Source organism: Macrosteles quadrilineatus, unplaced genomic scaffold, assembly GCF_028750875.1.
Source record: "Macrosteles quadrilineatus isolate MER2022 unplaced genomic scaffold, UCM_ALF_1.0 Scaffold_4__1_contigs__length_99947679, whole genome shotgun sequence".
In the NCBI taxonomy this organism is placed as follows: Eukaryota; Metazoa; Arthropoda; class Insecta; order Hemiptera; family Cicadellidae; genus Macrosteles; species Macrosteles quadrilineatus.
The window spans coordinates 96,923,336-96,951,162 of NW_026542597.1; the positions used below are offsets into that span (position 1 = coordinate 96,923,336).

General features: G+C 35.5%; 2 protein-coding genes across 4 annotated transcripts in view; one reads left to right on the forward strand and one right to left on the reverse strand.

Moving 5' to 3' along the window:
* Window positions 1–595: 595 nt before the first annotated feature.
* LOC128993327 (sphingosine-1-phosphate lyase-like) lies at window positions 596–18,095 on the forward strand. Its single transcript, XM_054417144.1, has 11 exons — window positions 596–860; window positions 5,533–5,685; window positions 5,916–6,131; window positions 7,818–8,026; window positions 8,136–8,372; window positions 8,665–8,874; window positions 10,145–10,280; window positions 12,014–12,116; window positions 12,687–12,833; window positions 15,186–15,315; window positions 17,756–18,095. The coding sequence occupies exons 2-11, from the start codon at window positions 5,538–5,540 to the stop codon at window positions 17,888–17,890; spliced, it is 1,671 nt and encodes a 556-aa protein (XP_054273119.1). The 5' UTR covers window positions 596–860; window positions 5,533–5,537; the 3' UTR covers window positions 17,891–18,095.
* A 1,608-nt stretch (window positions 18,096–19,703) lies between these two features.
* The window catches only part of LOC128991457 (uncharacterized), a 46,270-nt gene continuing 38,146 nt past the window's right edge, over window positions 19,704–27,827 (reverse strand). For 2 of the 3 annotated variants that reach the window (XM_054414356.1, XM_054414355.1), the window contains 5 exons: window positions 26,904–26,980; window positions 26,528–26,717; window positions 24,719–24,857; window positions 23,013–23,086; window positions 19,704–20,041 (listed from right to left, as the gene is read on the reverse strand). In XM_054414356.1, the coding sequence (XP_054270331.1) occupies window positions 23,057–23,086; window positions 24,719–24,857; window positions 26,528–26,717; window positions 26,904–26,980 (436 nt within the window). In that variant the 3' untranslated portion in view covers window positions 19,704–20,041; window positions 23,013–23,056. The remainder of the gene's footprint in view (window positions 20,042–23,012; window positions 23,087–24,718; window positions 24,858–26,527; window positions 26,718–26,903; window positions 26,981–27,827) is intronic. The other variant, XR_008490652.1, reaches the window with a different exon arrangement.

A 27,827-nucleotide genomic window follows, 5' to 3' on the forward strand; every position in this document is an offset into this window, starting at 1 on the left:
ATTACCTTACACTGTGTGTAACCTTTGAAACTTTGTTTTGAAGAATTCGTTTTTATGTTCATAATGTGGGTGAAACAAAAAATTTCTTGTGCTCAAAGAATTTGGAGAGGGGTACACTTATGTTTATGTCAAATTAGTAAGAAGAACCACAAATAACTATATTTAAAATTGAATATATAGTAAGAAATCTGTCAAAAAATATAAAAATAACAAATCCCAAATCAATTTTTATGATTCTTATCATGATAAAGCTCAGTGATATTCAACAACACTACCTTAATTGTAAACTGAAATGATTTTTTTGAAGTTGTGGAACAAACACGAACATAAATTAATTATAGAATTGAACAATCTTCTGATGGCCTTTGACTAATGATAACGTCAGTATCCTAAGGTAAATGTGGAAGGTCAATGTAGAAAAGCAAGGTTGTCACATCTGACTAAGAACAAAAATATTTACAGCTGGAGGGAGCTGAGTAGCTGACAAATAAAATCAGGTGTTTTTACTAACTGTGCAGACAGAGACAGCACAGCTGATCATTCCAAGAAATTGCAGTTCCATTGTTCCATTCCATCCACTCCAATCCAAGTTCAAGCTACATCTACATCACTTCTGTTGACTTCACCAACATAACCCTGAATTTGATTGATATTCAAAGTAAAAAAACTGTTTATTCATTGATTCATGCATTTGCATTGTGTTAGTTTGTTATCTACAACTGGCTTTTTGTTCTAAATTGTCAGAAACAATACAATGGTGCACTTTATGTGGATTTCGTCTTGAATTTTGAGCCATTGTTAAGGTTATAGTCTAGTCATTGTATCTACTGAACAACCCCAACAGTTAACTTAAAACTCATGTAAGTAAAAACTGCTCTAACTAAAAAATAATTTTGTTTGATTATCAACGAAATTATTAGGCCTATGTCCACTTATGATTAGTGACTTCATAGCTAACTTACATAGGCTTCTACTTCTTTGAGAATGTTATAGCCTAATAGGCCTAAGTGTTATTTTAAGATGTTACCTTCTAAAGAGATGGGTTGAAATATATCTTCGTACCGTAGGGCCTATCATTATAATTTGGGGTACAGTTTCTTAACTGGGCTACGCTAATATTGATTGAAACTCTCAAATTGAAAATATTGATTAATAATCTATAAAAGTAGCCTACAGTATATCTAGCCTAATATATAATTAAATTATAACCTAAGCAACCAAACTTGCTGATGGTGAAAAAATCGTATGAAGGTTTAATAATCAATCAAATCGATAGTTTCAATAAATATTAGCGTAGCCCAGTTCAGAAACTGTGTAAGTTACCCATAATTTGAGTTGGCTACAGTTAAATACAACTGGGATCTCTCAGTGTCATTGTAACTTAAATATGTGAAATTAAGTTAGCTCTTCCAACAATTTTCATGTTAAAACAACTATAACCTATTTACTCCTAACTTATAGGATTAGCGAGTCAAATTTGAGTTGGTCAGCAATTCAATTCTAAGACAGTAGAGCACTCGCTAATAATTCTGGCAAAGCCTAACTTATATTCATAACTGTAGCCTGTTTAGGCCTATAACTTCTCATTTAGAGGAAAACTTTGGCCGTCAGGGAAATTAATAAGTTACAGTCCTAGAGTATCAACATTCATGAAATAGGTTATTCCTGCTGGTGCTAGGTAACATTACCTATAGCCTATTAGTAGGCCTGTACAAACAGTTGAACCTAGACATTTGATCTAACCTCAAGATAACTATATTAAGGTAAACAGCCCAAACTCCGAATGGTTAGAGGAGGTTGGGTCATTCTATTGTATTTTTATCCTATTTGGTTAAATCCAGGCTTGATTAATTGTTTTACAAGGATTTTTTTTTTAACGAATATTCAATTTTATGTCACAAACAACAAGTATCTCTTGGCAAATATTGTAAAAAAACGTAATACAAGTGCTGAACGTTTAAACTATGAATAGCCCAATACCGAATGGCGTACGTCCCAAATCCGAACGCTGGCTTCCCAAATCCGAACGAGTCTGGTCTCCACTCTAAACACTGGATTCTTTAAATTGAACCACTTTGAATTTAAGTTTTTAATGCCGTTAGTATAAAAAGTAACATACCTGATGACGATATGATCAGTAAGCGACAAAATAACTCGCAGTAGTAGCAAACTACTAACTACTATGGCCACCAAGATTATGTATTTTTGCCCAGTCGATTTAACAAAATATATTAGGCCTATTACAACGCACAGTCCAAGGGAAAACTCAAAGTATTAAGCTCATTAGTGGAATGCAAGTTACTGGTTTGCGTGATAGTTTTTATTTCAAAATTAAATACAGCAAACTTGAAATAAAAATACACTTATATACAAATTATACACTATGTGCAAAAATATCTACTGACGAGAACGAAACTTATATGACATAACTTTTTCTTTGAATGAAAAGAAACCACGTCCCTCCACAGCGGGTGCAATTTAAAATTATTTCAAAATTAATTACGACAAACTTAAAATAAAAATACACTTAGGCTAAGTTTATATACAAATTATACACTATGTACAAAAATGTCTACTGACGGGAACGAAACTTGCAGACCCTGTTCGTCCACGGAAGAGTTGCCGTCTGCAATTATCCGGCCCTCGACTATTCTGGCCTGGTCACTTCTGTCTTCATCAAAGTCGATTGGAAAGGCCAGCACGTCTTCCACAATCTCATCTTCAGCAGATGTTAGGGTTGACGGCCGTTTAAGAACCGGAGTTGAAGTTGTAGATGGAAATGGAGGTTCATTTTCCTTCTCAGACGCAGCAATTTCTTTTTTTAGGGTGGCAAGCTCATTCTTGATGGGATTCCACACTTGAAATAATGACTGGTATTCAACTTCAATTTCTCCGCGGGCAAACTTCTGAAGTTTCTCAAGCCCCATCTTAACCTCGAAATAGCTCAGATGAGCTCGGATTTCTTCGGCCTTTCTTTTAAGATTATTTGTCTTTGCAGGTCTAGTAGTTTTTTTGAGGATGAGGTTGTAGTGCACTTTTTCAGGGTCAAGTGTATCTAGACCAGTGGCCTTAAACCCATTTACTACAACCTTTGCATCCAAATTTTGTCCAAGACTGTTTTCAAAAGAGGAGAAAACTCCTCTCGCTTCATCCTCTTTCCATCATGTCTGAACCGCCAGTCATTAACACAGGTCTTCCACTGTGTTTTTAGTGGCTGAAACACGGCTACATCGAGGGGCTGTAGGAGGTGCGTGGAATTGGGATAAAGGGCTATTACCTCTATGTCATTCTGCGAACAGTAGGTTGAGAAATGGAAGATCATATGGGATGTGTGCCCATCGATGAACAATACAATTGGAAAAGTTATGTTTTTCGATTGAAGCCAAGGATGGAAAATGTTGGCGATATACTCGTAGAATGTTTCTCGGGTCATCCACCCATTTTCCGATTTTCCTAGTCCCCAATCGGCAGGGAAAGTTCTGACAATGGCAGGGGGCACTCTTTCGTATTTAAAAACCACCATTGGTGGGGCCATCTCTCCTGCAGCATTGCATTTACCAGAACTGTCAAGCACTCCTTCTCGTCGTTGCCAGTTTGCTGGTAAACAGCCTTCTCACTTTTTCTGGCGAGGACTGTTTTTCCTTTAGGGCATAAAAAAATGCTGTTTCGTCGGCATTGAAAATTTGACGAGGATCAAGGAAGATGTTGAGTAGTCCTTTAGACTCTAGGTAGCCTTTGACTTCGCCGAACCATGCCCGGATATCTCCCTCTGTGACATTGGCACGAGAATGCCTGGGAGACTCTTTTGGCGATCTCGGGATGGCGGCCAAGGAATAAGTTGAATCACTTGTCACCAGGAACATTGTTTTTAAATGGCGTTGGTCTTTTCAGGTCTTTTATGAGCCGGGCAACACTTTCAACGAGCTGGTCCCTGGTGACTGAAAATCCAGCTTTGGCCATGTCCAATGCCTACTGTACAATGTGGCTTTCTTCTTCATCCGATAAAACAGCAGGACAGCCGATCGGCGCGTTCTCCTTATATTTTCCTTTCAGCTTGTCATACAAAGTAGTCTTTGAGACTTCATACGCTCTCGCCTGCCGCGGATATGGAGTACCCATAATTTTTTATGGCGTCCAAAGCCTTTTCAACGTCTTCTTGCGTGTATCTTTGTTTAGATATCGGTCGGCTTGGAGAAGGCATCTTCCTGCAAACCACAAAATTTGTGTAGATACAAGTAGCCTACACATTAAAAAAACATGAAATAATACTTAACTTTAAATAAATTGTTTAATGAGGTACTGCTAGTGAGTAATAAACAAAACCTAAAATAATGCACAAATAATGTTGTCTAACTTAACTGGAACTTGAGCGATGTCAACATTGTTATATTGGAATTAATTCTTTAAAAACAGTCAATTGTAAGCTAATGTTGGACAATTACAAAGTTTTTTTGATTCCTTGAAATATGTTGCAAACTTTAGAATAAATTATTTTCACTAAAATACAATATTTGGTTAAAATTACAACTTATTTCAATCATTAAGTGAGCCGTTCGGAATTGGGAAGTACCAGACGCCTAAGTCCCGAACGATCGTTCGGATTTGGGCAAACCAAGCTTTTGGCTTGCCTAATTCCAAACGGCTTATAATTAATAATTAAATCAATACTTCTATCATTTATTGGCACTTAAAAATAGCTTTAACGCATACTGAATAGTTTAAAACAAAGAAATATGTAAATGGTTTAGTTTAAGTAGGGAAAATTAATTTAATTTGAAAGTTAATTTGAATTGAATTGAATTGAAAAAACCTTATCTCACTTACCTTATGTCTTGTCTTAGACGAAATCGAAGCTTCACTCCCGCCAAACTTCGAACCTCTAACGGTCAACTAATCCACAGCCTTCTGAATCTACGCTTCAAATGTTTCAAAATGGAGTGAAGTTGATTTTTATAGATCGAAAAACGCTGAATACGGTGACAATCGGAGTTTAAACCGTAGTGGACTGAAATTCTTAATATTTCGTTTTGAATATATTTCGTTCGGATTTGGGCAGTCATTCGGCGTTTGGGCAGTTTACCTTACCCTCTGAATATGCTCTTAGACTGGGTAGGACTTAGACCCGAGGCACAAAAATTTTCATGTTTTTCAAGAAACAGACAAATTAATAAGTTAAATTAATTAATTAATTTTGATTGAGTTATGCTGGAACTTGTTGGATTTATGAAACTTAATTCTTTGGCCAATTAGTAGCCTATTAAGCATGGACACCAGTTCTCTACGTAGAGAACTGGAAATAAACATTTGATTCTTGATTCTTAACAGTCTCGAAGAGTGACTGGTCATAATTGGTCACTATTGTAAAAAATCTAGGCTTTATACACCCACTCCCTGGTAAGTGTTTAGAGTATGAAAACGGGTAGATAGACCTATTATAGCAAAATTGTTTGTTGACATTACTTACAGGTCTACTTTATTACATTCATATAGACCTAATCAACTATTGTAGGTTAACCACTGTTATGTTTGCAGATAAAATGGACATTGTTGGCAAACCAGTTTCCGCTCTAAAAGTATTCATCAACAGCTGTGCAGGCCAGAGAGAACCTTGGGAAATCGTAACAATCACTACAACATCGGTGCTGGCAGCTGTTTGGTTTTGGCAGTTTGTTTTTCAAGAAGAAAGTAAGCATTTTTTGTTCTTAATTTAAATTTAAACCAAATTACTATAAATACCTACTGAATAGAGTCCTACGTAGTTTTTAATACTAAAATAATCATCTAATGTACATCACATTCTTCTGAGGCGTTAGAAGAAAAGAGAAGAAAGCATTTCTGTCAAATCAGGCACTGTTTGAGATTTACCGGTCTTTTTTACCATCTCTACTATAACTTACAACTCTGTGTCTTTTCAGGTGTCCATGTTCGTGCCAGAAAAGCATTTTTCAAACTTTTGAGAAAGGTTCCTGCAGTAAGAAATAAGTTGAAAGCAGAAATTGAGAAAATATCAGACAAATTTATGGAGGACGCTGAGAAGCGTGTAAAGGACATTCCATTCGTCCTTTGTCTTCCGGACAAAGGTGCCAAGGATGAAGAGGTGCTTAGATGTGTAGAAAAGTGCGTAGAATTGGGTAAGTTAATTTGTACCGAGGGGTTTTCACTGTTACGATGTGGTGTAGTTCTTGTTTGCTTGATTGTTTCTCACGATCAATGTTCCTCTCAAAATTGACATATAATTTTTTTTGTTTTCATGTGTTTTGACAAAAAAGCTAACTTTTACTCAAACAAGAAGTTCTTGATAGAGTCTCAGGTTTAATAAGCTCTAATTTTTGATAACCGAGAGGATTAGTTTTCCTTTAGCAGTGCTAGCCGTTCATCATAGATTAAACCTCCATAGGGCACAAGGGCTTAAGGGTTAGTGCGTAGGGCATGATTGGTTTAAAATGGGTTTAGTATCAGTTACCAATGCTGTTCGTTATGGTACAAGAAGACAAAAAATTGACACTATTCACAAAAACTAGATTATTGAATTGTCTCTCCTCTTTTAGACTCCCAGGCCACCGTTGGACATAAAGACACACACCTCTTCTTGGCTTTAAAACTACAATAATTTTGTAAATTCTGCTAGTTACAGTACAGTGATATATTCTAATTTTTGTGTTTCTTGTACCAGAGTGAACTGCTTTCCATTTAGGTAGGACTAAGTTTGTCTTGTCCGTCTGAGATATATTTCCAGTTATCTGCTTTACCTTACTAAGCACAAAATAACCTTTCTTGATTCCACCGAATTGTTAAGCCTAAATATTATTTTGTATTGTTTTTAATGGTAAGGGTAGCACGAAATATCTTCACAACTTATAACCTCTGCTTACAAAAGTTTGTTGTATGTTTAAGCTGCACTTAATGTCTTAAAATGGCAACGGTAAGTACATTTACAATGCAATCTGGCACAATGGAATTAATAATTTTTAACTGCATACTGGAGTTTACAATTTTCACGTGTTTTGTGTTGCATTTTCAAGGTGTCCTAATCCTAAATTGATCATTCTCTTTACAGAATTGCTATTGAAGTTCAATTGTATTTAGCCTACACATATGACAACTGGTTAAGGTTAACAACTAACACATGTTTATCTAATTAAATATTAAATTGCCAGAGTTGATCTATGAGTCACTGTTAAACTGTGGTACGGTAGTTAAATAGTTAACAACGCTCGCTAACATCAACAAACCATCTAAAACTGACTTAACTGGATCACATCCATGAAAAGTCTTATCGATAAACAATGGTAAAATAAATGGAAGTGTTATCTTTTTGAGAGTGCTATTTGTATAAATTTCCTACCAGATGTTTTATGACGTAGTGTTTCCAACCTTGAGTTCTATAATATGTAGCCTACTCTTTCCACCTTGAGTTTTATAGTACAATCTATATATTTCCAATGTTTATCTATGCTGAAAACGTAATTGATGGGTCGCTGAGTTGATATAGTGCTCGCCAAGTATTCAGAAGGTCCTGAGAAAAGTCAAAAGCTCTTTGTTGGTTCAAAATTCAACCTAGCTTTTCTTGATTATTACGCTTATCCTGGCTCAACCATCTGATCTTAGTCAGCAATAAAGCGGGGTTTTCATTCATCCTTCACTCATTTTTGACTTCCCATAGGCTGTATATGTACTCACGGGTTTCGGTGTGATATAAATATACCTAACCTTATCTACATTTACTAGCTTGAAGTTCTGTAGCGATTTTTCCGTGCTCCTATACTTTATTTGTACCCATTGTGAATTCTACGTTGTAAGTTCCTCTTGCTATGCAGGTGAGTTTGACTGGAAGCACGGGTTCGTGTCTGGCGCAGTGTACTTCCAGAGCCAGCCGTTGTTGGACCTAGTGTCCAAGGTTTACGGTCAGACATCGTACACAAACCCTCTCCACCCGGACGTGTTCCCAGGCATAAACAAGATGGAAGCCGAGGTGGTTAGGATCACGGCCCAGCTGTTCCATGGCGGACCAAACTCCTGTGGGACTGTGAGTAAATCACAATTCATTATTTTTCTAGCTTGACAAAATACTGAGGACGTTCTCACAAGTGTTCTTTTACTAATCAAGTCACCCTAACGCAGTAGTTTCATTACAGATGACCAGTGGGGGCACAGAGTCGATTCTGATGGCTTGCAAGGCGTTAAGGGACTTTGCCTACCACGAGAGAGGGATTAGGCGAGGAGAGATTGTGTTGCCGAAGACAGCTCACCCCGCCTTCGACAAGGCAGCTCAGTACCTGGACATGAAGATCACTTATGTACCTGTCGACCCGAAAACATGTACTGTGGACATCAAGCAGATGGAAAAAGCAATTTCTAAGAATACGGTTATGGTTAGTTTTAATATATACTGCATGCCTTTGTAGGCTGATTCCAGGTTGTTTGTAAATGTTCTGTAAGTTAATTGAGGATACATTGTAGTAAAACCTCATAGTTATTAGTTACCTGTGTCATAGTTATGAGGTAAGGTAATTAGACATAGCTCATGAATTAAGTACTCAAAACTCAAAATTGTGTTTGGTATTCAAAATTTCAAGTATTTTTGTTGCACTTGCTCCAATGAACCAAGATGAAACAATATATTTTATATTTCACAGCCATACATCATAACCTGCTTCTGTGTAGTTGGTGGGCTCGGTGCCGAACTACCCGTACGGAACATCAGACGACATGGAGGCGATCGCTGCCCTCGGACGCAAATACAACATTCCCGTCCACTCGGACTGCTGTCTCGGTGGCTTCCTCACAGCTTTCATGCCGTCAGTTGGGTATCCCGTTGCTCCCTTCGACTTTGCTGTTGACGGCATCGTCAGTATATCAGCGGATACTCACAAGGTAGGCCTATAGTTAACAACTCTGTTATAGTGTATCATCCTTTAGCTTCCTCCTAAGGTAGGATTTGGAAAAAAGTGTGGACTTTGTGAAAATTCAGTAAAGGTTGCACTTGACAGAACTAATTTGGTTAGGAATAGTATTTGGACTGTCATATTTCAAGGGAAAGCCTATTGATGATGAAGAAACTTTTAGATGAGAATCCAGGGGCTTTTAGATACAGAAAAAGGTAAAACAACATCGCAATGATTTTTTTCCTAGTGAAGGACTTGTTCAGATAGTTGATTGTTGAAAATTTGAGTTTATGGCCGTATGAGATTTAATGAAACTATTGTCAGTCTATACTAAAAAATATCCAATATTTTATGATGGACTAGCTGTGTACCCGTTCTAGGCACAGGGATCTTATAGTATTCAGTTGAAACCTTATATAAAGAACAGCAATTGAACTATTATAGGCCTACATAACTTCATTTTATGTTGTTTGTTGTTGTTCCGGATCGGTATGACAATCAATAAAAGGTTAAATTACCTGTGTCCGCCGGTCGATCCTAATGTATCCTATTACAGGAGATGCATTTCGGTGAAATTAAATCGCCATCATCAGTCCTAATATAAGGTCTTGAGCTTCCCCATTAGGCGTGTCTTGGAGTTTTTGAAACACATACACAAACTGTACACTTTTACACACATGACGAATAAAACATAAATACACGGTAGGCCTACTTTTATTTTTACTATGGACATGTAGACGCGCGTCGGTTGTGTGCCGAGTCTCGACTGAAAACGCTCATTTAAAAATGTAAGTTTCCCAGCCATATACAACACTGATTCAAATTCTTTTTCCCGGTTATCAAAACTCAAGAACAATTCTATACACAAAGAATCTCTATTTTCATTTACGGGTACTCTACAAATGATTGCACTTGCGATTAATTAAATCCGTTATGTAAGGAAAACGTTTTTAATCTTACTTGGTTTGGATTTGCTTTATTCTTTTATAAAAAAAAATATTGGATGGTAATTTTTTTATTTGTTCAGACAGTTCTCAGAGTTAACCATAAATACTTGTATTGTAAAAAAAGAGTTCCTCAGGTTACACTTGGTAAATAAGTTAACTCAATTTCACTCAATTAGGTGAATTGTATCGAACTTAAAAACTATCTCGAGCAAATTGAACCTTTTCTTTCCAAAACGAACACCTGTGTTCCGCTAACAAGTGGGTCCAAATTGTTGATGGTGTGTTTATTTGTGGTTTGCTGTGATGTTGCAGTATGGTTACACACCCAAGGGATCCTCAGTGGTGTTGTATTGTGATGAGAAGTACCGTAGTTACCAATACACAGTGACTACAGACTGGCCCGGTGGAGTATACGGGTCACCCACTGTCAACGGGTCCAGACCCGGCGGTAAGTTCATCTAGATTTCCCTAACGTAACGCACTTTCCATCATTTATTTATTTATTTATTTTTACGGCAAACACCATTTTTACAATCGTTTTACATTGTGATACATGCGACAAGATGCTTATTACATGCTGATAAATGTTGTACAGATACATCAGTGATATATGCAAAGATTAAAATGAAAAGTTGAAAAACATGTTCAATGAAAATGACATGCAGTTGTGACAATTGAAGAGTGAAAGTTGAATTAACTAGGTAATCATAATAATTAAGTAACATGCTCAGCGAATAACAGACTATAACTATAGGTAACAATAACAAATAAAATATATAACATGCTTGGCGATAAATAATCTATAACTAGTTAACAATAATAATTGGCAACAATACTGACAGTTGGGATAGATGCAATACGGAAACGAGTAATAGTGATAACAATAACAGACTAGAAATAGATAATAGTGATAATGAATGAAGTAGGCAACAGTGATAAAATTTATAAAAAAGATAACAAAAGTTAGACTCTGATGTGAACAGCAGATAAATCAAAACAGACTCCCCCCCCTCCGATTTAGAAAGTCTTGATTTGAAAAAAATGTAATTGTAACTTGTAACCCTGCAATTTGCTTATATTTAATATTTTATAGGCCTATGATCTCCCCTATATCGCGGAGTAGTCGTGAACAGCTTTTACGGTCACAGTGAAATCTAGAACATATTCTGCAGTCTTGCCGAAATTAATTGTCTTCTGTTGGTCTCGATGAAATTAAAAACATAACTCCACGGTCTTAGCAAAATTGTTGGGTAAAATAATATTATCTAGTTAACAGCTGGAGGTTTTCTTGAAAAATTGAAAGTTAATTTAGGGATTAGAACTTTCATGATTAAAAAATTTTACTATGTTTTCCAAGGAGTTTATAGATTATTTATTTAAGAACCTTAAAAGGCTACTCAAGGGGATGTTTTGTTTTCAGCAAAGTCATTGAGCTTTTTATTATGTGGAGATTATAACAACGTATTATGATTCTGAACAGTGTTTTTATCAAGTGATAGTGGTAATACTCTCATGTTTTAAAACCTTTTCAAATAAATAATTAAGTCTTGTGGTGTTTGAGTATTTACTCTGGAGTTAAGTCAAGAGATATGATGTTATGGCATAGTTTTAGATGATGTAACACCAACTATTATTCTGGTACTCATAACATCTTTTTGTGTTGGATTATGTTATCCATAAGGGAGATTCTTCAAGGAATCGATCCTAAGTTGATTTACACCACCTAAAACCTTGAAATTTAAGCTCACTATCTATAAAAATCTCTCTTAAAGAACCAATTATTGCAAATTATTTTTAAGTTATAATTTTGATTATAGTCTGTTCAGTTCACAAATTGTTGGCGGGTTGAGGGGAAGTTGCAATACTTTTTTTGCTTAATCCATATGTTGCAGCTGTTTGACATTATGTAAACCTCAGCTGTTGAGCTATTGTTTTTAAGGTAGGATCAAGTGGAGGAGATAGATTTCTTCCCCTAAAACCGCTTAAATTTTGTAAACCTATTATAGGTATAGTAATTTTGTTACTGCCCTGTGCCTCCAACAAAGACTTTGGATTTATTTTGTTTTGTTGAGTTATCAAGTGCGGAGTGAAGCAAATTAAAATTTTGTTTGGGTAATCAGCTGTTTTGCAAAAACAAATTCAAGATATTTAATTTTTTACAATAATTTTTATCTGTTCTAGGCACAATAGCAGTGACGTGGGCCTCAATGATGCATTTTGGATTGGAGGGCTACAAAGACGCCACGAAGAAAGTCATCTCTACATCGAGACATCTTGAAAAGAAGTGAGTTACTTCATCACATTTTGCTTTAAATTTTATCCCACAGCAGTTCAAAGGACATTTGAAAACACTTAAAAATTTTTTCAATTTAAGACAGATTTAATTCTATTTAGAATATTTGAGTACCGAGGTTTGTGCTAGTAAGAATCAACTGTAAGATTCAATCAAACAAGCCTGCTCTTGAAATACAATCGTACTCTTATATATCTTACAAGAAATGACCTATTGATGATTACTTCTCTAAGCATGTGATGTGGTTTGCGTTCATACTTTTCGCTGAATATGAATACATTGGCTTAGTGAATTTAGAAAGGAGGGGATTATATGTGTAGTTTCGTTACTAAGATTAGATGTTTCTTTAACCAGCATCAAAAAGCCATTGCTCAAGGAAAGCTTGGTTCTGTTTTGAACCATCAAAAGGCAGCTGATTTTTCTCATTGGTCTACCAAATTGTTATGCGAGCCCTATTACCAACCATTCAGCTATTCAATTACATGTATAAGTTAATTTGTTTTTTCTAAATGTCACTGAAACAGTATGTGGAAGTGCTATTAGTTTTTTTTTAATTTCCAGGTTGCGAGAGATTGAAGAACTGACATTATTCGGTACTCCTGCGACGTCAGTTGTGGCATTTCGCTCTGAAAAGTTCCATATTTACAAATTGGCTGAAATTCTTAAATCCAAGCAGTGGAATATAAATTCACTGCAGTTTCCGCCTGGGTAAGTGTTTCCAAGTTTTAACTTAACTAAAACGTAAAACGTACGTGCTCACGGTAATAATGAGTCGGTGGCTCAGTCGGTAGTGTTACGGACTTCAGGCCCAAGGCAGCGATGTCGAGGGTTCGGATCCTGGTCACTGCCGAAAACATTTTATCGGTACAGTTCACCCCTGTACTGTACCGGCTCACCCTTTGCTTTGCTGGATACGTTCCACACATGGGCAGTTAGTCTATTTGGACGGGCAAATGCAAGGTTAAAAGATGCCGCCAACCTCTTGTTGGTTGAGGTTTTGAAAAGAATTTGCTAGAAAATATTGTTGCTTATGATTTGTAATAGACAAAACCAAAGACTTAAAACAAAAATTCAAATCCGAATCTAAATGCAGTTGTAGATAATATTTTAGGGCCTGCTGTAAAATTTTATTTTTATTGTTAATTTTCTTTACTTTGAAACAGTTCTAAATCTTATAAATCATTTTGAAAACTGTACTTGCCAGAGTCTCAGCAGTGTCATGATTTATCTCAATCAATCATGGCACTTCCGTCTGGAAAACAGAAATAAAAATGTCTTCAAAGTATAGAATTTGAACTTTTATATTACATTACTTTTACTACCTAATAAAAATCAATAGGTTTTTATAGCGCAGGCAAACTGCAGGTTAACTATTTTTATGGCTTTCGAGATTACGTCAATCTTTTTAATTTTCTTGAGACTTGGTATATTAAATATTTGGTTTTGACTATTAATTTGAACTATAGAGTGAAATATCCCTAGAATTAAGTAAGATAATATTATGTATTGATTGACATCGAAATTTCTCTACTTACAGATATAAAAGATACGTCTTTTTTATCCTAAGACGCTAGGCACGAGCCTGGGATTGTTTTTCACATTACATCAGCCTAGACCTAGGGGTTGCGGCATTATGACTTAAATAAAATCCATTGGTGACTTGGCGGGGATCGAACCCGGGACCTCAGGGACTTGAGTCCCGCGCTCTAACCACTTCGCCAGCTCGCTCCCCCAATAAAGATACGTCTTACAACACTTATATTTAAGCTTATACTGTTAACTCACAAGACGGTAAATATACATAGATTGTAAGTGGTGATCGATTTTGATAGTGGCATTTTGCTCTGAAAAGTTCTGTATTTACAATTTGGCTGAAATTCCCCTAAGAATACATTCGCCTATTGGGTCTGATGATGAATGGAGTGTCCAATCAAAATCAATCATTACCAAACATCTTTATGCATATTTACCATCTTGTGAGTTAGCAGTAAAATCGTAATAGCTATTTACATTACAAGTGTAGTAAGAGCGTTTTTACATCACGCAGGTGAATGTTGTGCAACGAGCGGAAGCGAGTTGCATAATTTACCTAAGTGATGTAAACACGCTCTTGCGTAACGTGTAACGTACAAGATTTTACCTGACCCGACAATATACATGGGTTTACGTACAATATTTTTCACTATCCATTTCACTCATCTTCTATCAGTAACGTTCTTTTACTAACAAAATTGCAAAAGCTAGGTTAAGAAAATACTTTAAAGCATAACAATAACATTCAAGCGCACAGCTGATTTCTAGCGTTGAACGTCGTTGGCTCCATAGTTATATTTTTTAAGTTAAGCACTCAATGTTATTTTACCTAACCCGCCATGTTAAACTTCCCTATCCCAAGCGTGATGTATACAACTTCCTTACTTCTCGAGTGATGTAAAGTTGAAAAAAACTCACTCGGTGATGTAATGAAACCCATTTAAATAACATTGAGTGGATAACTTAAAAAATATACCTCTATGGAGCCAACGACGTTCAACGCTAGAAATCAGCTGTGTTTGAATTTTATTGATATGCTTTGAAGAATTTTCCTAACCTAGCTTTTGTTTGTAAATGAACATTACTGTTAGAAGATGAGTGAAATGGATAATGAAAAATATAATGAAAAAATATACGTAACCCCCTGTATATTGTCGGGTCAGGTAAAATCTTGTACATTACACGTTACGCAAGAGCGTGTTTACATCACTTCGGTGAATTATGCAACTCGCTTCCGCTCGTTGCACAACATTCACCTGCGTGATGTAAAAACGCTCTTACTACACTTGTAATGTAAATAGCTATAAATGGGTTTCATTACATCACCGAGTGAGTTTTTGATACTTTACATCACTCGAGAAGTAAGGAAGTTGTATACATCACGCTTGGGATAGGGAAATATCACATGGCGGGTTAGGTAAATATATTTTTGAGTGTTATTGGACGTATCTTTTAGTTGATAACACGTACAGTACTGATCAAGAAGTTATGTATTTCTCTAAGACTTTTGTGTGTTTTTCTCAACAGCATCCACATGACAGTGACCGTCATGCACACTGTGGATGGTGTCATTGATCGCTTCGTGGAGGACGTCAAGCTAGGAGTGCAACAAATTATGACATCAACTGATCTTCAAGAGTTGACCAAAGGGGGAGAGGTGAGAGGGCAAATGTTTATGAATTTTGTTTTGAGGCAATGATTGATATTTTAAAGTGATGAATTTAGAGAATTTTTTTGTGTAAGTCATTTATTTTTCTGATAGGTAGCTTCAGTGGAAAAATTATATTGAAATTATAGAGTTCCTATTCTAATAGTTCTTTTCATATAAGAGTGATTTATTTTATCCGTTATGTGGTCCTTCAGATTATTCTTCAGAAGATAAGAAATCTTCAGGTTATAACATCATCACAAAGTAAATTGTCATTTTGATCTCGATCACAGTACTATTATTGTTACCATTATATGCCTTGTGTAGCTTTGCTAGTTCTACGACAGAGAAGGTACAGGAAACGCTAAATGGTACGCTTGAGTGGTGTCTAGGGCAAAGTCCAACACCACCTTCCTCGCCCTCATATATTACAACAGAGGAGGAAGATCATGTGCGTTGAGCGATAAGAATTTCCGTACAGTGCTTGCCGTTCGGGCTCTTCCTTGGTCGTCACAATTATATTTCTGACACAACATCCTAGTGCTGAAACGCTGAAATCACATGATCGTCTCATAAGCGACTTTCCTTTGTTTGTACCTTTTTTCTCTGTGTTGCTACTGACTAAGACCAGTGGGGAAAAATTTCTTTAAACAATTTACTTCAGTGAAACATGAATATATTTTTGTTATAAGTAGTAGACGGGTTTGGTTTCCATACGGTAAAAATTGCTACATTTATAACACTGATTCCACTAACAAATGTCCAAAATGAGAGAAATTTCAAAAGTTTACTAATTACAATAAAAGGTTAAATTACCTGTGTCCGCCAATCGATCCTTGTGCTGTGTCCTATTACAGAATATGCATTTCGGCAGAATAAACTGCCATCATCAGTCCTAATATAAGGCCTTGTTCTTCCCCATTGGGTGCGTCTTGAAGTTTTGAAACACGTACACGAACGATATTACACTTAGATACATTACGAATAAAACATAAAACACGGTAGGCCTACTTTTATTGAGCTATTACGGACATGTAGACACGCGTCGGTCGTGTGTCGAGTCTCGACTGGGGTCAGACGTTACTTGCAGAGTTGACCTTTGTCCTGTCTCTGTCCTTTGTAGCTACAGGTGGCGTTTCATTCAACTTTAACAATGCTTCGAATAATATGTTGGATTGTAGTGTACTTTTATCATTCAGGAGGTTGTGGGGGGTTGTTTTAGATGCTCTATAAATTTCATATTGCTCTAGTGATGTCATTACTCGACTTTTTCTACAAATGTGTAAAGGTTTTAAATTTTCATTCAGGCTGGAATAACTGTGATTGCTGTCAATTAGGTGTTCGGCAAAATTGGATTGTTGTGTTAAACTATTTTTGGGAAGGTGTTCTTTAAACCTCTTAATAAATGGTCTGCCAGTCTGTCCAATATAGAATTTATTACAGTCACTGCATGTTATTTTGTATACTCCGGATTTATCTTTCAGGTTTTTAACATTTTGTTGGGCTCTAGGTTTGAGGAGATTTTGGACTTTATTAGATGTTCTAAACGCTACAGTTTTTCCGTGTTTTTTAAATTCATTTTTCAAAGTTTGGACAGACTGGCAGACCATTTATTAAGAGGTTTAAAGAACACCTTCCCAAAAATAGTTTAACACAACAATCCAATTTTGCCGAACACCTAATTGACAGCAATCACAGTTATTCCAGCCTGAATGAAAATTTAAATCCTTTACACATTTGTAGAAAAAGTCGAGTAATGACATCACTAGAGCAATATGAAATTTATAGAGCATCTAAAACAACCCCCCACAACCTCCTGAATGATAAAAGTACACTACAATCCAACATATTATTCGAAGCATTGTTAAAGTTGAATGAAACGCCACCTGTAGCTACAAAGGACAGAGACAGGACAAAGGTCAACTCTGCAAGTAACGTCTGACCCCAGTCGAGACTCGACACACGACCGACGCGCGTCTACATGTCCGTAATAGCTCAATAAAAGTAGGCCTACCGTGTTTTATGTTTTATTCGTAATGTATCTAAGTGTAATATCGTTCGTGTACGTGTTTCAAAACTTCAAGACGCACCCAATGGGGAAGAACAAGGACTTATATTAGGACTGATGATGGCAGTTTATTCTGCCGAAATGCATATCCTGTAATAGGACACAGCACAAGGATCGATTGGCGGACACAGGTAATTTAACCTTTTATTGTATGTCTTACCGATCCGGAACAACAACAACATAAAATGAAGTTTACTAATTACATTCCAGATTTTTTCCATCTTGGTTCTGACCTCCTATTGTTAGGGTCTTGAAAATTGACCCCCCCCCAATATTTGTGGGAACCCTGAAAGAGCCGAGTTACTACTCGTATTTTTTTACAAATGAAACTTCTAAATTTTACTTAACAGGATAAAAAACAAATACAATGTTATTTTGTAGATGGCGCTGTACGGTATGGCGCAGAGTCTACCAGATCGTACGATAGTTGAGGACATCACTTGTGCGTGGCTCGACTCGCTTTACTTCACACCGAAACAATCAGAGAAGCATAGCTCTCAAAACGGCCACATCTAGTCAAAGCAACGGATCTTGAACTGTAGTTGAACTTGAATACCATTTGTGATACCACATCAACGTTAATCTTAAGTACAAGCTACATTTAAGTTTATTTTTGTATGTTTTACTCATATTGTATTTTTATAGGTGGTTACACAACACCACCAGCCATATGGTATTTTAATATTGTATTATACTCGTCTCAGAAATATATTAATGTTGATCGTGATATGTATTCTGATAATTAGTTCCTGTGTTTGACACAGTTAATTACAGTGAACTTTCTCTTGTTTTAACACCTTAGTTTTGGACTCTTGCCTAAAGAATGGAAAAAGTCTGAGCCATCAGTTATGTCACAATGAATGAATTTGTTCAAAGACCACTTATTATAGTGCAAAATTGGTTAACTACAAACATCGACTTTTGAAAACTGAACTGATATACAGTGTGAGGCAGACCGTACACATACTTTTACGGGAGCACTTTTACTAGAAATGCGAAAGAAAATTAAAAAGAATAACTAAATTTTCCCCTATAAAATGCATGTTGAGTTGCATTACTAAACAATATGTTTAAGTTTTAGCATAGAAAAATATAATAAATATAGACCCGTCAGCTGTGCTGCGGTTGGCATAAGTTCCACTGTCCACCTGTTTGCTGCGTCGCACACTGCTGCAGCGTCTGCTAGTCGCATATCGCTCCTCGCCTGCAGCGGTGTGCGCCGTAACTACACGGCAAACCTAGCGGTGGACGCCAGAACCTTCCTTTGACAGTCTATATTTATTCTATTTGTCTATGGTTTTAGGCTTTGGAAAGTAACATGAACTTTAAATGGGAAAATTTAGTTTTTGGTTTATTACAAACAGTCAAATAGTAAAGAAATAGACAGTAGGTGTAAATTGGAAAGTTGTTAATCTTAAACAAGATGTTTAAACGATATGCTATTTTACATATGTTGCCATTAGATTTCTTTTATTTACAGGGCTACCGACATTACAAAAAAATAAAGTGTTGGTTTTGGATGTATAGCTTCTTCAAATGTAAGCTATTTGCTATCTACCTTTGTTTGTTGACATAGCAACGGACAAAGTTAACAACATATAACAAAATAACAATGGATAATGTAGGTATGTGAGGCAAACACCGCCGATCGAGCAATTTGAAGTAAATCCACGTGACTTCTTTCTTTAACCTCAATTTAAAACGTGCCTTGGTAGGTGTTTGGTTTTTACCGTCATCTTGAACATGGCTTAGAAGATTCGGCCATTTACAAATATACAACTTGCTAATTAACATTTTAAACATGCACTAACACAGCCGTTTACACGAGGCCAGTATGTAGAAAGGATGATATGAGGAGGTTAACTGTTTTAGTGTACTTAGATTTACCTGAGGCACAATCTTCCCGCCGATTGGCTTCGTGTGATACGGCTTATGGATGCATACAAAGTTATTTAAGATGATATTTTAGTTCATCGACAGTATAGACCATTAGGTCATTTTGATATTTTTAACCCTTGTTTGAGGCGGAACCAATGTGAAGTGAACAAATGGGTACCTTGATGGAGATTATTTACAATCATTTTACATTTTTCAATTATATTACAATGCCAGATTATTCAAAGCAAAATGGGATTTAAATTTAAAGCCCACATACTTTGACAACTGACTAAATAGGTTGAATATGGCCAAGTAATAATGAACATCATTAATACCGTCAACAAATAGTAATGTATTTATTTATATAATTACATAAACTTAAAAGCAAATGACTTGAAACATGTAAACATCTAATGAAAATGAACACTTTAAACTTAATGTCAAACAAGAAACTTATATCTAACAAAGTAGAGGAACTATAGATATTTATTCACAAAGAGAAACTTAATATCGGTGAGATAAAGTTCAAACAACTTTTTTTACACAACTTACATGTTACTAAAGATACAAAATAGTACAAAATGACTTAAATTAATATCCCTAAAAAACCTTTAATACTTGGTGACTCAACTTTATGAAGGCAACAACATGATATAAAAATATGTCGGACTGTTTCTATTTGCAACAGTTTCAATTGTTGCTCTATACGATTTGGCATTTTTGAACGTTTTTACATACTAAGGCACTTAAGTACATAAAATTGGCACTGTGGTCAGAGGCTGTCATAATCTGGAACAAAATCAGTAAATTATTAGTAATTTACTGAAATAGTTAGTGATACATGCTGCCAACAATCTTAATACATAGTTGTAACTCCCTAACTAAATCCATAGAATGTTAAATCTAGTTCTCGGGTGATGACCTTAGAGTAAAACTAGAGGCTGACGTTTCGGATGCGTATCAACTATCCATCTTCGGGAAAAACCTACTATTCAACCAAAGAGTGTCATGCACGATGTTATAGGATTGGAGGTGGGGGTGATGAAAGTATGTGGAGTTTTGTAGAACATTCTATTTTGTTGATTGTTAGAATCCTTCGAGCTTAAGCTTAAACTACTCCTTCACTACATCGATGACACCTTTGTCATATGGCTTCATGGCTTAGATTCACTGCAGATATTTTTTTTCTCACCTGAATTCCTTACACAAAAACATTCAATTCACAATGGAAGTTAAAGTCCATATTCCCTTCTTAGACGTTAGTGTACACAGCCACGCTGTTTATAGAAAATCCACGCACACGCTAACAGACACCTCCACGGTGCTTTAATACTTCATAGATTATAAGAGCCCAAAAATCATTACTACCTCCAACAATTAATTTGAAAGATAAGTATTAGTTCATAGAAATAAAGAAACACAAATTCAACTTCAACAGGGATCACGGAATAGAAATCAGCCCAACCTGGACACCTGTTATTATCATGTAAAAATGGCCCAGAAAAATCTACAGATAGCAAAAATAGCACATGTATCAGTCACCCCTGAGCAACAACATTCAGAACTTTCTACATACCTTTGACACCCCCACCTCAATATAGCCTAAAGCCCCCCACACACTATCGAACATGCCACCCGACCTCACAACCTGACCTGACGACGGACCCATCATCCAACCTGACTTATGTTGGGTGTTTCCCACACACTGTTGAGCATGTTACCCAACAAGTCAGGTGAAATATTAGTTCTGAGATGGATTTTGAGACGACTGTAGCTGTTTGTGAGGGGATTTTTAGCAATGAATTTAGGGATTTTTAGAGCCTACGGAACGAGGCTCTTAAATTTTCAATTTTATTTTTAACAAACTTTAAATCACACTCTGGATACAGTTCCTTGCACTTTTCCATCAGGATATCGTGCTCCTCTTTACGCGCATGCTTGTTGCAATAGAGTTTACTTTTGACATCCCACAACACCTTCTGTCTCTGTAAAGTTAAATAAATTCTGACCAGAACTGTTTATTATCATTAAATGACATCATGGAAAAATGGGACGGTTATCACGCACAACTCGCTAAATACAAGTCAACTGGAAACTGTGGCTAGTCGGGCGAGCAGTTCGACGGTTTCCCACACACGGTCCAACATGTCAGGCAGACGGCTCGAGTCGGGTGGTGCTACCGGACCGAGCATCCGACCTGACATATCCGTCGAGCATGTCGGGTCAGAACCCACACACTGTCCAATATGTTCGACAAGACGTTGGATCCCGACATGTCCGTTCAACATGTTGGATAGTGTATGGGGGGCTTAAGACAACGTGCATGACCCTCTTCGAATAGTATAGTATAGAATAGTATAGTAGTTTACCCCAAAGATGGATAGTGCTGCTACGCATAAAAAACGTCAGCCTCTAACTTTACTCTTTCAACAACTTATTCTTATAATCCTTGAGTGTGGCAGTTTGTGTGAAGATATTATTTTATTCTTACCATCGCTACTGATTGCGTAGATGGTAAAAACAAAATATATATAATTTATTCTTAGTCTGACGTGATCGTGGAAACCTATCACCTAGATAAATCCATAGAAGTTCACAATGATGCTTGATGCACTGGACACCTATTGGAGAATTTCCCACATAGGTTTTTAGTTAAATATATGTAAGATAGAAACAAGACCAGGGTTTGTACCATTCCCTTTCAAAACATAAATAAATTAGGGCAGAAAAAACAACACATATTAAAAAAAATATATAGGGAAGAAGCTATTATTGTAGGTTGGAATGGTAAAACCTAGACGCCCGGGACCGTTTTTGTACAGTATATAGATAAAAATATTATACGATTATGTAAACACGGTATCTTGAGTAATTGATGCCTATTTTTTGTGAAATTCAACATGAATCAGTAGGGCTGTATAAACAATTAACAAGAATGAGTTCAAAAACAGCAAGATCGGGTAGTTTGGAAACTGGTGCTAGTAAGTTTTTTAAATCATTAATAAATTAGTTTTTTACAAATACCTTTTATCCAAAACTATACATTATATTACAGTACAATAGAACTCCAAAAATCCTAATCAATGGGACATTCGCATAATAAAAAATACATATAATTGTATTTTCACCTGAATTTTTGGGGTATTTTCAAGAAAATAGGCAGAGTCGAACCAAACTTTTAATTAGTAAATAGTAACTGTAATCACAGAAAATATCTGAGAAGATTTCATGATCGAAAAATTATTTTTTTCGCCTTAACCGTGGAGGACAATTATAAATTTCATGACCATGAGAGAAAGCTATATCTACAACACCTAGGAAGATATTCAAGATTTTGCCGCAGTCACTAAATTTCCATGACGGTGGGAGACTATGATGGTATCTACAGCACCGTGAAATATTTTCAAGATTTTGTCGCAATTACCGAAACGATGACGCGTTTCTATGACCGCGGGAGATGATGATATCTACACGACTGTGGGATATTTGGGCCTCAATCATGGTACACTATGATGATATTTCCATAACCACAGGAAACAATGATGATGTCCACAACCGCATGTCCATGACCGCAGAAGACTTGCAAGATTTTGCCACAATCATTGATAAAATATTTATTACTGTGCTTTTATGGTTTTTTCATTCTTTCTATAAACAATTCGGATATTTAAAGTTTGTATAATTTGAGTTCTACTGTACTACAAATTTACAACAAGAAGGGTACTGAAGTATAAAATATGATAAGTTATAAGTTTTTGACCTAAAACTAACTTTGAGTACGTTGCCTTGTGAGAGAAAGGTTGATCAAAGCTTTGAACATTCGTCAATCAGTCTCTGAAACAAACACACATCGTCACAACATTTGGAATATTATCTACAACAACAAACTATAACATCACATGTTGATACACTGAAAAAAAAAAAACACAAGAAACAGGAATATTTGATAATTGCAAAACTTTTATTACAGGAATATTCAGGACCATACTTATGCAAATGAATGTTAAATCTATTTAGAATCACGAAACAAATTTGGAATTTGGGAGCCTAAGACCAAGACTAGTCTAGGAAGGGGCTACAATAGCTACAGTAGTCTTATCTAACCCACATATAAGTGAGACACACCAAGGCCACACTATAAAAACAGGCCGTAATGCTCGTCCAGCATGACGTCACGATAGAAGACGGCAATGATGTAATTTTGCCGTTTGTGATCAGCTGCTTGTTTTAATCTTTCATTGGAAAATAAATAAATAAGCACTTATACGTCATAGCTGTCTTCTATCGTGCCGTCATGCTTGGCGAGCATTACGGCCTGTTTTTTTTAGTGTGGCCTTGGACACACACACACACATTGGTTAAGGGCACACTGAAATCTTGCAAGCTCAAATACAAGATGGCATGGGACTGCTTGAACCCCAAAAAACAATACAGTCTTTCTGTATAGGGCGGTCAAATTTAAAATAATCTTAGCATTTGCAAATAAATGTATCATAGACACTGATAGAATGGCTCCTAGACCGGCTGTTTCACTAAAAAATCTCAGGAAAAATATTTCCAAACACAACACTATAACTGCAATATACAGGGTGCAAATTAAGTATGGAAACAAAGCTGCATTTTTAAAACCGAAATAGATATATATATATATATATATATATATATATATATATATATATATATATATTATATGTTTATGACACTGATTATAAACAAAGGTTCTGCAATCTTTAACATCAAAAATAGTTTTCAACCCCCCAACAGGGTTGATGGTAGGGGTGACTTATTTTTTTAAATAGCAATCCCTATTGAGTGACCCTCATTTTGAAGGGTTTGTCAAGAAAAATACAATGACACGTACCCAAGGTAAATATCTCTCGCCTAGCCAAAATGACGGATATTCAACAATTTGATTAAAGCTATATTTTGATTGAGATTTGATTAGAGTTATATATTTAAGAGTGCTTAGCTGTCAGTGTTTCTGTATGCAGGATTTTTGTCACAAAACAGGATTTTTAGATCATGTGCGGAATAAAACGAGATTTTTGGCTCAGATGACCGTTTTTCTAGAAAAAAAATACATTTATTAAGATAAAAAGTAATCTCTATTAATTAAATTATTCTACTACAATTACCAAGGTTAGAAAAGTTAATTAAACATGATACACTGAAAAGTTCATTTGGAATTGAACGTTTACAGTTACACTAATTAGCAGAAAAACATAGCGTTGTTTAGATGATTTATAATATCCTTGGATTAAAGTAAACAAATTTACAATACTGTAAGTTACAAAAAATAGGAACACATAATACAATTTAATGGAGACGCTCCGGACCCAACTGAAATATTGGGTACTTTCCTGGTTGGATATACCAGAGAGCTATGAACACTCTGATTAAGGGAAGTATTATGCTCTAGGGTTTTAATTATACTTATTTACTATCTTAGCTTTAATTCATAATTACCTTGATATCACGAAAAAGAGGCTCATTCCTCTTGTTTAAAACTCCCAAACATTTTGGAATGTCAGCTAAATTCAATACGAGTACTTTATTCATTTTTAGAATAGCCTTCCTTTCAACTTCTCCAAAAAATCCGTCAAGTCTGAAAAAAGCAAATTCAAATGAAATGCGATGAGAATTTCAAACACCAAATAATGTAGGCCTACTGTAGTACTATAAAATATTTTTGCCACACTACTCTAATTTAACGGCCTTTCCCACACATGGATTTAGTCCTGAAAACAGCTGTTTTATGCCAGCTTAATCAAATGGGATTTCATTACGTACTACTGTACTAATGAATATTTCCGGACACATGCTGATTATAACTAGAATACTTAGGTACTCAGGTATTTCATAAACATAAATAATTATCAAAGATACATGTTTAGCAAATCAAATCATTTCTGAATGAACTTTGTTTTTGCACAGAAATATAACATAGAAATTCATAACCTAAAAACAGAACATGTTAAATAAAAAGTGGGAATTTTTTTACATTTAATTTTACTAAACTTACAAATCATGTTACCTCTATTTTAACAGTCAACATTTCTAATTTTTCAAATTTTAATTCTTAAGATAAATTACAAAATTTAATAGTCAAGTAGTCTAATATTTCAATTCCAGCGCGTGGTTAAAAACGGTAAACATAACCTCTCAGAGAAGTTATGATTATAACTCCTCAACTTGATGGGAACATAAACAGATTTGAACAGTTTTGCGAAATCCCATAAATGGAATAAGCTATTACCACAGGTCTAATGGTAAGACCTAGACCCAGGACTGATTTACTTTTTCGTTTTGATGTCCCCAGAGACCAAAAACACCCTCCGTTCAAATTTATATATATTTGGTAATAGCTTATTCCATTTAAGGGGAAATATATATATATGTGTGTGTGTATGTCCGTTAGCACGATAACTCAAGCAAAAATGATCCAATTTAGATGAAATATGGTACTCTGGAGTTTGCAAACCAGCATGATCAGACTATTGAAACAGGGGTTTATGGGGTAAAAATTAATTTTTACTTAAATTTTTTTACTTAAATTAATGTTATTTAAATAGGAAATAAATCTGACAATTTTCAGGGAATACTTTAGTAGAAATCCAGCCAGATAAATGAAAATTCGCTTAGTCTGCAGGTTTGCTGCGGTGAGGGTATTTTTATTAAATATGACTTAAAGCTGTAAGGCAGGATAAACTTAAACTTATTGTTATGGGGTTTTGAAATTTAAACATGGAAATGCCAAATTGTTATTATGGTCATCGTGCATAGCTTCGAAACATATAATTAAGAAACCTTGTTGTTCAATATTAAAGGTTAGGAAGAAAATTAAAAAAAAAACTACTATTTTAAAATTCCCATGTCATTCTTATGGAGAAAAAGAAAAGAAAAGTGTAGTTTTTCCTTTTATGTATGATGATTAGATTCGGCACATTTATTATTTCATCCTATAATATTAACATTTTTTTTATTAAACACTTTACTTTTCCCTTTAGCAACAAACATAAGCACTCATTAAATCTAATGGCATTTTGACTGGGGAATAATAATGACTTGTTAATGGAAATATTTTAGTTAAAATCCAATCAGAAATTAAAATTCATTGGTCTGTAGGTTTGCTACGGTAGGAGTATTTATTGGTGGGTTAGTTTAGGGTAGTATGGCAAAAATGTCACATGTAGTTTTTTCAAGTTGAGGTTTACTTGCCATTTCTATTCGATCATTAACTTTTACTTGACATTTCATTAGTTTTCTTCAACTTACTTGTTCAATTCAGCGAGTATTTCAGGATGACTTGTTTGATTTATGGTGAAGAATTTTATAGACTCGTCCAATTCGAGCACTTTCACATTTGTGTGAGGTCTGCCCTGTACAAACTGACTTAGGAACTCCAAGGCCACGATTGCTGGCTTTTTGTCTACGAAGAGCAGATGGAACGGTTTATTCTCAATTCCTGGGAAACAAACACAACATATTGTAGTTTGTACAGTTGTACGTTTCACAAAACACAAAGTAGACAACACTTTTCAAACATCACATTACATTAGGTTCTCACCACAAAACATATAAAGACATTTATAACAAAACATACCACACAAAATAAAACGGTCACAATTTTCAGAACAATTTGAAAACTTACCTATTATCTGAACGGGAACTTTTCTTACTCCAAACTTCTCTGGAGGTGGTTTTTTTTGTACGTTGTTGTTATCAACTCTGAAAAAACAACCAAGTTTATGTTAATTGTTTTCTATGGATTATTCAGGGACATACACTCACGGATCATAATGGAGTAACAAGACGATACACAGTTTTAAGAAACTCAGAGTGCATTTTGGGTTGCATTTAATAGCAGTTTGTTTTATCATACATTGTATTGGCAATTTCAAGAGAGAACACATTTTTTTACATAATATGCCAAATTTAATTTAATGATTTTTCAATATGGCTTTTAGTGTAAGGAGTTCTAAAACCTACCTGAGAGATTAAATCTCTCTTTTTTTAGATAAGCGGGCTCCATGCAACAGGACCACTTCATTATCATATAGATAAATCAATGTTGTTTGGAAGGATTTGAATTAGAGCCTCCGAGACATGAATTTAGTGCTCTAACCACTAGACTAGCTATGCCGTTGTTGATTGTGGTAGGAATAAAGTATTTCTAATATGAATAACTGACAAATACAAAAAGTCAAAGACAATTTACAGAATTACAGTCCCATAGGAGGGTTTACCATGAAGACAAAAATAATTACATCCTTACAAGAAAACCAAAGTAATTGTTCGAATATAGAACCACCAAAGAGTAGTAATTTATTTGGTAGGAAAACCACAAGGAATTTGACTTTTTTCAAGGTTATAGATTGTGTCAATTAGGTTGGTGTGTGAGAGGGAATGGGGAAAATCTTTAAACAACATTGGGGATCCACTTGATGCTAAATCCAACAGAAATTATTTGTAGGGACCTGTACAAAATACAAATAACAAAAACCACAGTAGTAGACTTACGGTTCTTGTGTGCGTTCAAATCTTGTTCATTACTCTAATTGACATGATCTATACT